This window comes from Oncorhynchus keta, chromosome 34 (assembly GCF_023373465.1).
Source record: "Oncorhynchus keta strain PuntledgeMale-10-30-2019 chromosome 34, Oket_V2, whole genome shotgun sequence".
Classification (NCBI taxonomy): domain Eukaryota; kingdom Metazoa; phylum Chordata; class Actinopteri; order Salmoniformes; family Salmonidae; genus Oncorhynchus; species Oncorhynchus keta.
In genome coordinates this window covers 1,743,723-1,756,530 of record NC_068454.1, presented here as the reverse complement: position 1 = coordinate 1,756,530, position 12,808 = coordinate 1,743,723, and the positions used below count along the sequence as shown (strand labels likewise).

Genomic DNA, 12,808 nt, shown 5'->3' with positions numbered 1-12,808 from the left:
TGATCTTTAAAAGGTTCCCAGAACACATTTTGCCTGATCTTTAAAAGGTTCCCAGAACACATCTTGTCTGTTCTTTAAAAGGTTCCCAGAACACATCTCGTCTGTTCTTTAAAAGGTTCCCAGAACACATCTTGTCGGTTCTTTAAAAGGTTCCCAGAACACATTTCGTCTGTTCTTTAAAAGGTTCCCAGAATGCTTCATTAGGTTGGTGGGAAAAGTCTGGTGGAAACATTGTGGTGACATCACAAAATACATGTTGCCAAAAAGCACAACAACTGACCAGTGGTGCCGGTGATTCTATAATGCTTCTTTTGGGTTGTATAAACCACCCTGTAATACAAGAACGTTCCGTTCAGATGATGTACAGTATAAAAACCATAACTCACCTGTAATTCTCTCTCCTCTTTCATCCTCTCCAGCTCCTCTTCACTCAGAACCTCGGACTTCTGTCTCTAATAGCGTGGCTTTGGCTTCTGCTTTCTTTACCTTCGCATCTTTCTTCTTTCCAAATCTGTAAGAGAGAGAGAGGAGATAAATAATAAGACCAGGGGAGAGATAAGAGAGAGAGGAGAGAGGAGAGACCCTGTAATAAATAAGAGAGAGGGACCCTGAGATAGATAAGAAAAGAGAGAGAGAGAGAGAAGAGGGGAGAGGAGATAAGAAGAGGTAATAAATAAGAGAGACCACCCTGTAATAAATAAGAAGAGACCCTGTAATAAAGATAAGACCCTGTAATAAATAACAACCACCACCCTGTAGATAAATAATAACCACCACCCTGTAATAAATAAGGACCAGTAAGGAAGAACAATCAATATCCGGTTTAAATATCCTTAAAGATAAAGCTAAATATAGGCTAACAAATGAGCCAAAACACAGGATATGAACACACACCAGTCCACACATTCTTATTCTAAATAAGGCCACGGACCCTTAATAAAAACACCAGACGGTGACAGGAAGCAAATGTTCTGTTCTGTAAGAAGAGGGGCGGGGGCCATGCCTGTAATAAATGGCTAACGAGACATGGTGTGATGAAAGAAACATACAGGAACTCAAATCCTTCTGTTCACCTGATTTAGAATTCCTCACAATCAAATGTAGACCGTAATATCTACCAAGATAATTCTCTTCGATTATAATCACAGCCGTATATATACCCCCCCAAGCAGACACATCGATGGCTCTGAACAAACTTTATTTAACTCTTTGCAAACTGGAAACCATTTATCCGGAGGCTGATTTTAACAAAGCTAATCTGAAAACAAGACTCCCTAAATTGTATCAGCATATAAATTGCCAACCAGGGGTGGTAAAACCTTGGATCATTGTTACTCTAACTTCCACAATAACCACCACATATAAGGCCCTGCCCCACCCCCTGTTCGGAAAAGCTGACCACGACTCCATTTTGTTGATCCCTGCCTACAGACAGAAACTTAAACAAGAGGCTCCCAAGCTGAGGTCTGTCCAACGCTGGTCCGACCAAGCTGACTCCACACTGTAATAAATCCAAGACTGCTTCCATCACGTGGACTGGGACATGTTTCGTATTGCGTCAGATAATAACATTGACGAATACGCTGATTCGGTGTGCGAGTTCATTAGAACCACCACCCTGTTGAAGATGTCGTTCCCATAGCAACGATTAAAACATTCCCTAACCAGAAACCGTGGATTGATGGCAGCATTCCTGTGAAACTGAAAGCCCTGAACCACTGCTTTTAATCAGGGCAAGGTGTCTGGTAACATGAATAAATACAAACAGTGCAGCTATTCCCTCCGCAAGGCTATCAAACAAGCTAAGCGTCAGTATAGAGACAAAGTAGAATCTCAATTCAACGGCTCAGACACAAGAGGCACGTGGCAGGGTCTACAGTCAATCACGGACTACAACAAGAAACCCAGCCCAGTCACGGACCAGGATGTCTTGCTCCCAGGCAGACTAAATAACAAAGTTTTTGCCCGCTTTGAGGACAATACAGTGCCACTGACACGGCCTGCAACGGAAACATGCGGTCTCTCCTTCACTGCAGCCGAGGTGAGTAAGACATTTAAACGTGTCAACCCTGCAAGGCTGCAGGCCCAGACGGCATCCCCAGCCATGCCCTCAGAGCATGTGCAGACCAGCTGGCCGGTGTGTTTACGGACATATTCAATCAATCCCTATACCAGTCTGCTGTTCCCACATGCTTCAAGAGGGCCACCATTGTTCCTGTTCCCAAGAAAGCTAAGGAAACTGAGCTAAACGACTACCGCCTTTGCAAAATAGCACTCACTTCCGTCATCATGAAGTGCTTTGAGAGACTAGTCAAAGACCATATCACCTCCACCCTACCTGACACCCTAGACCCACTCCAATTTGCTTACCGCCCAAATAGGTCCACAGACAATGCAATCTCAACCACACTGCACACTGCCCTAACCCACCTGGACAAGAGGAATACCTATGTGAGAATGCTGTTCATCGACTACAGCTCAGTGTTCAACACCATAGTACCCTCCAAGCTCGTCATCAAGCTCGAGACCCTGGGTCTCGACCCCGCCCCTGTGCAACTGGGTACTGGACTTCCTAAAGACGGGCCGCCCCCAGGTGGTGAGGGTAGGCAACAACATCTCCTCCCCGCTGATCCTCAACACTGGGGCCCCAAAGGGTGCGTTCTGAGCCCTCTCCTGTACTCCCTGTTCACCCACGACTGCGTGGCCACGCAAGCTCCAACTCAATCATCATCTCTGCATGTCTGGCAGACATATCAGTGTGGATGACGGATCACCACCTCAAGCTGAACCTCAGCAAGACGGAGCTCCTCTTCCTCCCAGGGGGGAAGGACTGCCCGTTCCATGATCTCGCCATCACGGTTGACAACTCCATTGTGTCCTCCAGACAGAAACTTAAACAAGAGGCTCCCCCCAGGCGCTAAGAACCTTGGCGTGATCCTGGACAACACCCTGACGTTCTCAACTAACATCAAGGCGGTGTCCCGTTCCTGTAGGTTCATGCTCTACAACATCCTAACCAGAGTACGACCCTGCCTCACACAGGAAGCGGCGCAGGTCCTAATCCAGGCACTTGTCATCTCCCGTCTTGATTACTGCAACTGCGCTGTTGGCTGGGCTCCAAGCCTGTGCCATTAAACCCCTACAACTCATCCAGAACGCCGCAGCCCGTCTGGTGTTCAACCTTCCCAAGTTCTCTCACGTCACCCAGCTCCTCCGCTCTCTCCACTGGCTTCCAGTTGAAGCAATCGCCATCCGCCTACAAGACCATGGTGCTCGCCACGGAGCTGTGAGGGGAACGGCACCTCAGTACCTCCAGGCTCTGATCAGGCCCTACACCCAAACAAGGGCACTGCGTTCATCCACCTCTGGCCTGCTCGCCTCCCTACCACTGAGGAAGTACAGTTCCCGCTCAGCCCAGTCAAAACTGTTCGCTGCTCTGGCCCCCAATGGTGGAACAAACTCCCTCACGACGCCAGGACAGCGGAGTCAATCACCACCTTCCGGAGACACCTGAAACCCCTAACCCTCTTCAAGGAATACCTAGGATAGGGTAAGCTCAGGGTAAGTAATCCTTCTCAAGCCCCCTCTCTCCCCCCCAACAAGATTTAGATGCCCAGTGAGGGGCTGTTCCACTGGTTGTCATAAGGTGTATGCACCAATTTGTAAGTCGCTCTGGATAAGAGCGTCTGCTAAATGACTTAAATGTAAATGTAAATGTAAGGTTGCGGACGACACAACAGTGGTAGGCTTGATTACCAACAACGACGAGACGGCCTACAGGGAGGAGGTGAGGGCCCTTGGAGTGTGGTGTCAGGAAAATGACCTCACACTCAACGTCAACAAAACTAAGAAGATGATTGTGGACTTCAGGAAACAGCAGAGGGAACACCCCCCTATCCACATCGATGGAACAGTAGTGGAGAGGGTAGCTAGTTTTAAGTTCCTCGGCATACACATCACAGACCAACTGAATTGGTCCACTCACACTGACAGCGTCGTGAAGAAGGCGCAGCAGCGCCTCTTCAACCTCAGGAGGCTGAAGAAATTCGGCTTGTCACCAAAAGCACTCACAAACTTCTACAAATGCACAATCGAGAGCATCCTGGCGGGCTGTATCACCGCCTGGTACAGCAACTGCTCCGCCCTCAACCGTAAGGCTCTCCAGAGGGTAGTGAGGAATGCACAACGCATCACCGGGGGCAAACTACCTGCCCTCCAGGACACCTACACCACCCGATGTTACAGGAAGGCCATAATAATAATAATATATGCCATTTAGCTGACGCTTTTATCCAAAGCGACTTACAGTCATGTGTGCATACATTCTACGTATATGTGGTCCCGGGAATCGAACCCACTACCCTGGCGTTACAAGCGCCATGCTCTACCAACTGAGCCACAGAAGGACCCATAAAGATCATCAAGGACATCAACCACCCGAACCACTGCCTGTTCACCCCGCTATCATCCAGAAGGCGAGGTCAGTACAGGTGCATCAAAGCTGGGACCGAGAGACTGAAAAACAGCTTCTATCTCAAGGCCATCAGACTGTTAAACAGCCACCACTAACATTGAGTGGCTGCTGCCAACACACTGTCATTGACACTGACCCAACTCCAGCCACTTTAATAATGGGAATTGATGGGAAATGATGTAAATATATCACTAGCCACTTTAAACAATGCTACCTTATATAATGTTACTTACCCTACATTATTCATCTCATATGCATACGTATATACTGTACTCTATATCATCGACTGCATCCTTATGTAATACATGTATCACTAGCCACTTTAACTATGCCACTTTGTTTACTTTGTCTACATACTCATCTCATATGTATATACTGTACTCGATACCATCTACTGTATGCTGCTCTGTACCATCACTCATTCATATATCCTTATGTACATATTCTTTATCCCCTTACACTGTGTATAAGACAGTAGTTTTGGAATTGTTAGTTAGATTACTTGTTGGTTATCACTGCATTGTCGGAACTAGAAGCACAAGCATTTCGCTACACTCGCATTAACATCTGCTAACCATGTGTATGTGACAAATACAATTTGATTTGATTTGATTTAGGAAGATCCACCTCACAACAACCTGGTGGTACGCCTGGACAACATAGTGGTAAAACACATAGAGGAGAAGATCACAAAGTCATTTCACATAAAACCCCACCATGGAAACAGAGGTGGGGAAAAGGGCTCTCACTTCACAGAGGAAAACAAACAGACAGAAAGATGTTGTGTCAGCTGGGAGGAAGAGAGAGAGAGAGAAAGATGAAACAGAGGGCTATATATCCTCCTCTCCGCCTCACAGTAGATCTCAGAGCCCTCCTCATCTCCTTACCACAGACGAACCACTCCAGCTCTTTTCATGTTGTCTGATATTGAAGAACGCGGGAATTGAAATAAACAATGGTCTTTGTTTGACTTTATTTCCTGGCTGAAGTTACTATCAGCACCCCCCCCCGGTCAGACCAACGTCACCATGACGATGTTCATCATGTTGACACACAGAAACTTCGACATTCATATCAGTTAAGTTTTGACGTCAATGAAACTAACCTTAAAATGTAAGCTTCCGCATTAAAAGTTAGGATTCTGTCCTCATTATTCTGACTGTAGTGGGGATAAAGTCAGGATTCTGTCCTCATTATTCTGACTGTAGTGGGGATAAAGTCAGGATTCTGTCCTCATTATTCTGACTGTAGTGGGGATAAAGTCAGGATTCTGTCCTCATTATTCTGACTGTAGTGGGGATAAAGTCAGGATTCTGTCCTCATTATTCTGACTGTAGTGGGGATAAAGTTAGGATTCTGTCTACACACAATACCTCATAATGACATCACAATACCTCATAATGACATCACAATACCCCATAATGACATCAAAATACCTCATAATGACATCACAATACCTCATAATGACATCACAATACCTCATAATGACATCACAATACCTCATAATGACATCACAATACCCCATAATGACATCACAATACCGAATAATGACAAAGCGAAAACAGGTTTTGAGAAATTGTAGCAAATGTTGTTACACTGAAAAACTGAAATACCTTATTTACATCAGTACTCAGACCCTTTGCTATGAGACTCGAAATTGAGCTCAGGTTCATCCTGTTTCCATTGATCATCCTTGAGATGTTTCTACAACTTGATTGCAGCCCACCTGTGGTAAATTCAATTGTTTGGACATGATACACACACCTGTCACACACACAGTGCATCTCCACACACACACACACACACACACACACACACACACACACACACACACACACACACACACACACACACACACACACACACACACACACACACACACACACACACACACACACACACACACACACACTTCTTGGTCTCTCCTTCTGTCTTAGAGCTGGAGGTTGCTGGATCGAATCCCCCGAGCTGACAGGGTAAGACACCTGTTCTTCTGTCCCTGATCAAGGCAGTTAACCCACTGTTATTACTGTAATTAGTTCTTAACTGACTTGCCTGGTTAAATAAAGGTTAGAAGGGAGGGACGACCAGTTACTGATGTATAGGCATAATATTCAGCTACACTACAATACCAGTTCATAACTGCATTACACTGGACTCCCATGACCAACAAATTACTAGGCCACAGATAACAGAGACAGTTAAAGGGGATTACCAGGCCACAGATAACAGACAGTTACAGGGGATTACCAGGCCACAGATAACAGAGACAGTTAAAGGGGATTACCAGGCCACAGATAACAGACAGTTAAAGGGGATTACCAGGCCACAGATAACAGACAGTTAAAGGGGATTACCAGGCCACAGATAACAGACAGTTAAAGGGGATTACCAGGCCACAGATAACAGACAGTTAAAGGGGATTACCAGGACACAGATAACAGACAGTTAAAGGGGATTACCAGGCCACAGATAACAGACAGTTAAAGGGGATTACCAGGCCACAGATAACAGACAGTTAAAGGGGATTACCAGGCCACAGATAACAGAGACAGTTAAAGGGGATTACCAGGCCACAGATAACAGACAGTTAAAGGGGATTACCAGGCCACAGATAACAGACAGTTAAAGGGGATTACCAGGCCACAGATAACAGAGACAGTTAAAGGGGATTACCAGGCCACAGATAACAGACAGTTAAAGGGGATTACCAGGCCACAGATAACAGAGACAGTTAAAGGGGATTACCAGGCCACAGATAACAGAGACAGTTAAAGGGGATTACCAGGCCACAGATAACAGAGACAGTTAAAGGGGATTACCAGGCCACAGATAACAGACAGTTAAAGGGGATTACCAGGCCACAGATAACAGACAGTTAAAGGGGATTACCAGGACACAGATAACACACAGTTAAAGGGGATTACCAGGCCACAGATAACACACAGTTAAAGGGGATTACCAGGACACAGATAACACACAGTTAAAGGGCATTACCAGACCACAGATAACAGAGACAGTTAAAGGGGATTACCAGGCCACAGATAACAGAGACAGTTAAAGGGGATTACCAGGCCACAGATAACAGAGACAGTTAAAGGGGATTACCAGGCCACAGATAACAGAGACAGTTAAAGGGGATTACCAGGCCACAGGTAACAGACAGTTAAAGGGGATTACCAGGACACAGATAACAGACAGTTAAAGGGGATTACCAGGCCACAGATAACAGACAGTTAAAGGGGATTACCAGGACACAGATAACACACAGTTAAAGGGGATTACCAGGACACAGATAACAGACAGTTAAAGGGGATTACCAGGCCACAGATAACACACAGTTAAAGGGGATTACCAGGACACAGATAACACACAGTTAAAGGGGATTACCAGGCCACAGGTAACAGACAGTTAAAGGGGATTACCAGGCCACAGGTAACAGACAGTTAAAGGGGATTACCAGGCCACAGATAACAGACAGTTAAAGGGGATTACCAGGCCACAGATAACAGAGACAGTTAAAGGGGATTACCAGGCCACAGATAACAGACAGTTAAAGGGGATTACCAGGCCACAGATAACAGAGACAGTTAAATGTGATTACCAGGCCACAGATAACAGACAGTTAAAGGGGATTACCAGGCCACAGATAACAGACAGTTAAAGGGGATTACCAGGCCACAGCAAACAGACAGTTAAAGGGGATTACCAGGCCACAGATAACAGAGACAGTTAAAGGGGATTACCAGGCCACAGATAACAGACAGTTAAAGGGGATTACCAGGCCACAGATAACAGACAGTTAAAGGGGATTACCAGGCCACAGATAACAGACAGTTAAAGGGGATTACCAGGCCACAGATAACAGACAGTTAAAGGGGATTACCAGGCCACAGCAAACAGACAGTTAAAGGGGATTACCAGGCCACAGATAACAGACAGTTAAAGGTGATTACCAGGCCACAGATAACAGACAGTTAAAGGGGATTACCAGGCCACAGATAACACAGACAGTTAAAGGTGATTACCAGGCCACAGATAACAGACAGTTAAAGGGGATTACCAGGCCACAGATAACAGAGACAGTTAAAGGGGATTACCAGGCCACAGATAACACAGACAGTTAAAGGGGATTACCAGGCCACAGATAACAGACAGTTAAAGGGGATTACCAGGCCACAGGTAACAGACAGTTAAAGGTGATTACCAGGCCACAGGTAACATACAGTTAAAGGGGATTACCAGGCCACAGATAACACAGACAGTTAAAGGTGATTACCAGGCCACAGATAACAGACAGTTAAAGGTGATTACCAGGCCACAGAAACAGACAGTTAAATGGGATTACCAGGCCACAGATAACAGACAGTTAAAGGTGATTACCAGGCCACAGATAACAGAGACAGTTAAATGGGATTACCAGGCCACAGATAACAGAGACAGTTAAAGGGGATTACCAGGCCACAGATAACAGACAGTTAAAGGGGATTACCAGGCCACAGATAACAGAGACAGTTAAAGGGGATTACCAGGCCACAGATAACAGACAGTTAAATGTGAATTACCAGGCCACAGATAACAGAACCAGTTATAGGTACTAAAATATGTAATAACTCAACATCTGAACCCTTGATCTAAATGTGTTCATATTTAATTCAGATCACAGATTGTAGCTTTAATGTTCTTGTTTGTTCTTCTGAGATATTACAATCATTATTCCGTTTGATACTGCGGCTGCATTATTAAAACCAATAGTAGTGGTCATTATCCAAAAGGGACTACAGTGACAACAGTCTTTAATCTGGTTCAGTACCGGGGGAGGGAGGAGAGGGGCAGGGCTGTCTATGGGGAGGGAGGAGAGGGGAGAGGGGCAGGGCTGGCTATGGGGAGGGAGGAGAGGGGAGAGGGGCAGGGCTGGCTATGGGGAGGGAGGAGAGGGGAGAGGGGCAGGGCTGGCTATGGGGGGGGAGGGAGGAGAGGGGGATGGGGAGGGAGGGGCAGGGGGGCTGGCTATGGGGAGGGAGGAGAGGGGAGAGGGGCAGGGCTGGCTATGGGGAGGGAGGAGAGGGGAGAGGGGCAGGGCTGGCTATGGGGAGGGAGGAGAGGGGAGAGGGGCAGGGCGGGCTATGGGGAGGGAGGAGAGGGGAGAGGGGCAGGGCTGGCTATGGGGAGGGAGGAGAGGGGAGAGGGGCAGGGCTGGCTATGGGGAGGGAGGAGAGAGGAGAGGGGCAGGAGGGAGGAGGAGAGGAGAGGGGCAGGGCTGGCTATGGGGAGGGAGGAGAGGGAGAGGGGCAGGGCTGGCTATGGGGAGGGAGGAGAGGGGAGAGGGGCAGGGCTGGCTATGGGGAGGGAGGAGGGGGAGAGGGGCAGGGCTGTCTATGGGGAGGGAGGCTATGGGGAGGGAGGAGAGGGGAGAGGGGCAGGGCTGGCTATGGGGAGGGAGGGAGAGGGGCAGGGCTGGCTATGGGGAGGGAGGAGAGGGAGAGGGGCAGGGCTGGCTATGGGGAGGGAGGAGGGAGGAGAGGGGCAGGGCTGTCTATGGGGAGGGAGGAGAGAGGAGAGGGGCAGGGCTGGCTATGGGGAGGGGGGAGGGGCTGGCTATGGGGAGGGAGGGAGGGCAGGGCTGGCTATGGGGAGGGAGGAGAGGAGGAGGGCTGGATGGGGGGGAGGAGGAGGAGAGGGGCAGGGCTGGCTATGGGGGGGAGGAGAGAGGAGAGGGGCAGGGCTGGCTATGGGGAGGGAGGAGAGGGGAGAGGGGCAGGGCTGGCTATGGGGAGGGAGGAGAGGGGAGAGGGGCAGGGCTGGCTATGGGGAGGGAGGAGAGGGGAGAGGGGCAGGGCTGGCTATGGGGAGGGAGGAGAGAGGAGAGGGGCAGGGCTGGCTATGGGGAGGGAGGAGAGAGGAGAGGGGCAGGGCTGGCTATGGGGAGGGAGGAGAGGGGAGAGGGGCAGGGCTGGCTATGGGGAGGGAGGAGAGAGGAGAGGGGCAGGGCTGGCTATGGGGAGGGAGGAGAGGGGCAGGGCTGGCTATGGGGAGGGAGGAGAGAGGAGAGGGGCAGGGCTGGCTATGGGGAGGGAGGAGAGGGGAGAGGGGCAGGGCTGGCTATGGAGAGGGAGGAGAGAGGAGAGGGGCAGGGCTGGCTATGGGGAGGGAGGGGAGGAGGAGAGGGGCAGGGGCTGGCTATGGGGAGGGAGGAGAGAGGAGAGGGGCAGGGCTGGCTATGGGGAGGGAGGAGAGAGGAGAGAGGAGAGAGGAGGGAGGAGGGAGGGGAGGGGGCAGGGGTATGGGGAGGGAGGAGAGAGGGAGGGAGGAGGGAGGGGCAGGGCTATGGGGAGGGGAGGAGGAGGAGGGAGGAGAGAGGAGGGAGGAGAGGGGCAGGGCTATGGGGAGGGGAGGAGGGAGGAGAGAGAGAGAGGAGGGGGCAGGGCTATGGGGAGGGAGGAGGGGGCAGGGCTATGGGGGGAGGGAGGAGGGGGCAGGGCTATGGGGAGGGAGGAGGGGGCAGAGCTATGGGGAGGGAGGAGGGGGCAGGGCTATGGGGAGGGGGAGGAGAGAGGAGGGGAGGAGGGAGGAGGGGGCAGGGCTATGGGGATGGGGAGGAGGGGGCAGGGCTATGGGGAGGGAGGAGAGAGGAGGGAGGAGGGGGCAGGGCTATGGGGAGGGAGGAGGGGGCAGGGCTATGGGGAGGGAGGAGGGAGGAGAGATGAGGGAGGAGGGGGCAGGGCTATGGGGAGGGAGGAGGGAGGAGAGAGGAGAGAGGAGGGAGGAGAAAGGAGGGAGGAGAGAGGAGGGATGAGAGAGGAGGGAGGAGAGAGAGAGAGGAGAGAGGAGGGAGGAGAGAGGAGGGAGGAGAGAGGAGGGAGGAGAGAGGAGAGAGGAGGGAGGAGAGAGAGAGAGAGGAGGGAGGAGAGAGGAGGGAGGAGAAAGGAGGGGAGAGAGGAGGGAGGAGAGAGGAGAGAGGAGGGAGGAGAGAGGAGGGAGGAGAGAGGGGAGGGAGGAGAGAGGAGGGAGGAGGGAGGAGAGAGGAGAGAGGAGGGAGGAGAGAGGAGGGAGGAGAGAGGAGGGAGGAGAGAGGAGGGAGGAGGGAGGAGAGAGGAGGGAGGAGGGGGCAGGGCTATAGGGAGGGAGGAGGGGGGCAGGGCTATAGGGAGGGAGGAGGGGGCAGGGCTATAGGGAGGGAGGGAGGAGGGGGCAGGGCTATGGGGAGGGAGGAGAGGGGCAGGGCTATGGGGGGGAGGGAGGAGAGGGGCAGGGCTATGGGGAGGGAGGAGAGGGGCAGGGCTATGGGGAGGGAGGAGGGGGGCAGGGCTATAGGGAGGGAGGAGAGGGGCAGGGCTATGGGGAGGGAGGAGGGGGGCAGGGCTATGGGGAGGGGGGCAGGGCTATGGGGAGGGAGGAGAGGGGCAGGGCTATGGGGAGGGAGGAGAGGGGCAGGGCTATGGGGAGGGAGGAGAGGGGCAGGGCTATGGGGAGGGAGGAGGGAGGCAGGGCTATGGGGAGGGAGGAGAGGGGCAGGGCTATGGGGAGGGAGGAGAGGGGCAGGGCTATGGGGAGGGAGGAGGGGGGCAGGGCTATAGGGAGGGAGGAGAGGGGCAGGGCTATGGGGAGGGAGGAGAGGGGCAGGGCTATGGGGAGGGAGGAGGGAGGCAGGGCTATGGGGAGGGAGGAGAGGGGCAGGGCTATGGGGAGGGAGGAGGAGGGCAGGGCTATAGGGAGGGAGGAGAGGGGCAGGGCTATGGGGAGGGAGGAGGGGGGCAGGGCTATGGGGAGGGAGGAGGAGGCAGGGCTATAGGGAGGGAGGAGAGGGGCAGGGCTATAGGGAGGGAGGAGAGGGGCAGGGCTATAGGGAGGGAGGAGAGGGGCAGGGCTATAGGGAGGGAGGAGAGGGGCAGGGCTATGGGGAGGGAGGAGAGGGGCAGGGCTATGGGGAGGGAGGAGGAGGGCAGGGCTATAGGGAGGGAGGAGAGGGGCAGGGCTATGGGGAGGGAGGAGGGGGCAGGGCTATGGGGAGGGAGGAGGAGGCAGGGCTATAGGGAGGGAGGAGAGGGGCAGGGCTATAGGGAGGGAGGAGAGGGGCAGGGCTATGGGGGGAGGGAGGAGGAGGGCAGGGCTATAGGGAGGGAGGAGAGGGGGCAGGGCTATGGGGAGGGAGGAGGGGGCAGGGCTATGGGGAGGGGAGGAGGAGGCAGGGCTATAGGGAGGGAGGAGAGGGCAGGGCTATAGGGAGGGAGGAGAGGGGCAGGGCTATGGGGAGGGAGGAGAGGGCAGGGCTATGGGGAGGGAGGAGGGGGCAGGGCTATGGGGAGGGAGGAGGAGGCAGGGCTATAGGGAGGG

At 52.1% G+C, this 12,808-nt stretch overlaps 1 protein-coding gene across 5 annotated transcripts in view; it reads right to left on the bottom strand.

Annotated features, from left to right (window-relative positions):
* Window positions 1-392: 392 nt before the first annotated feature.
* Window positions 393-12,808, bottom strand: part of LOC118381802 (partitioning defective 3 homolog B-like) — a 414,310-nt gene continuing 401,894 nt past the window's right edge. For all 5 annotated transcript variants that reach the window (XM_052492713.1, XM_052492715.1, XM_052492714.1 and 2 more), the window contains one exon: window positions 393-511. In XM_052492713.1, coding sequence (XP_052348673.1) covers window positions 427-511 — 85 coding nt within the window. In that variant the 3' untranslated portion in view covers window positions 393-426. The remainder of the gene's footprint in view (window positions 512-12,808) is intronic.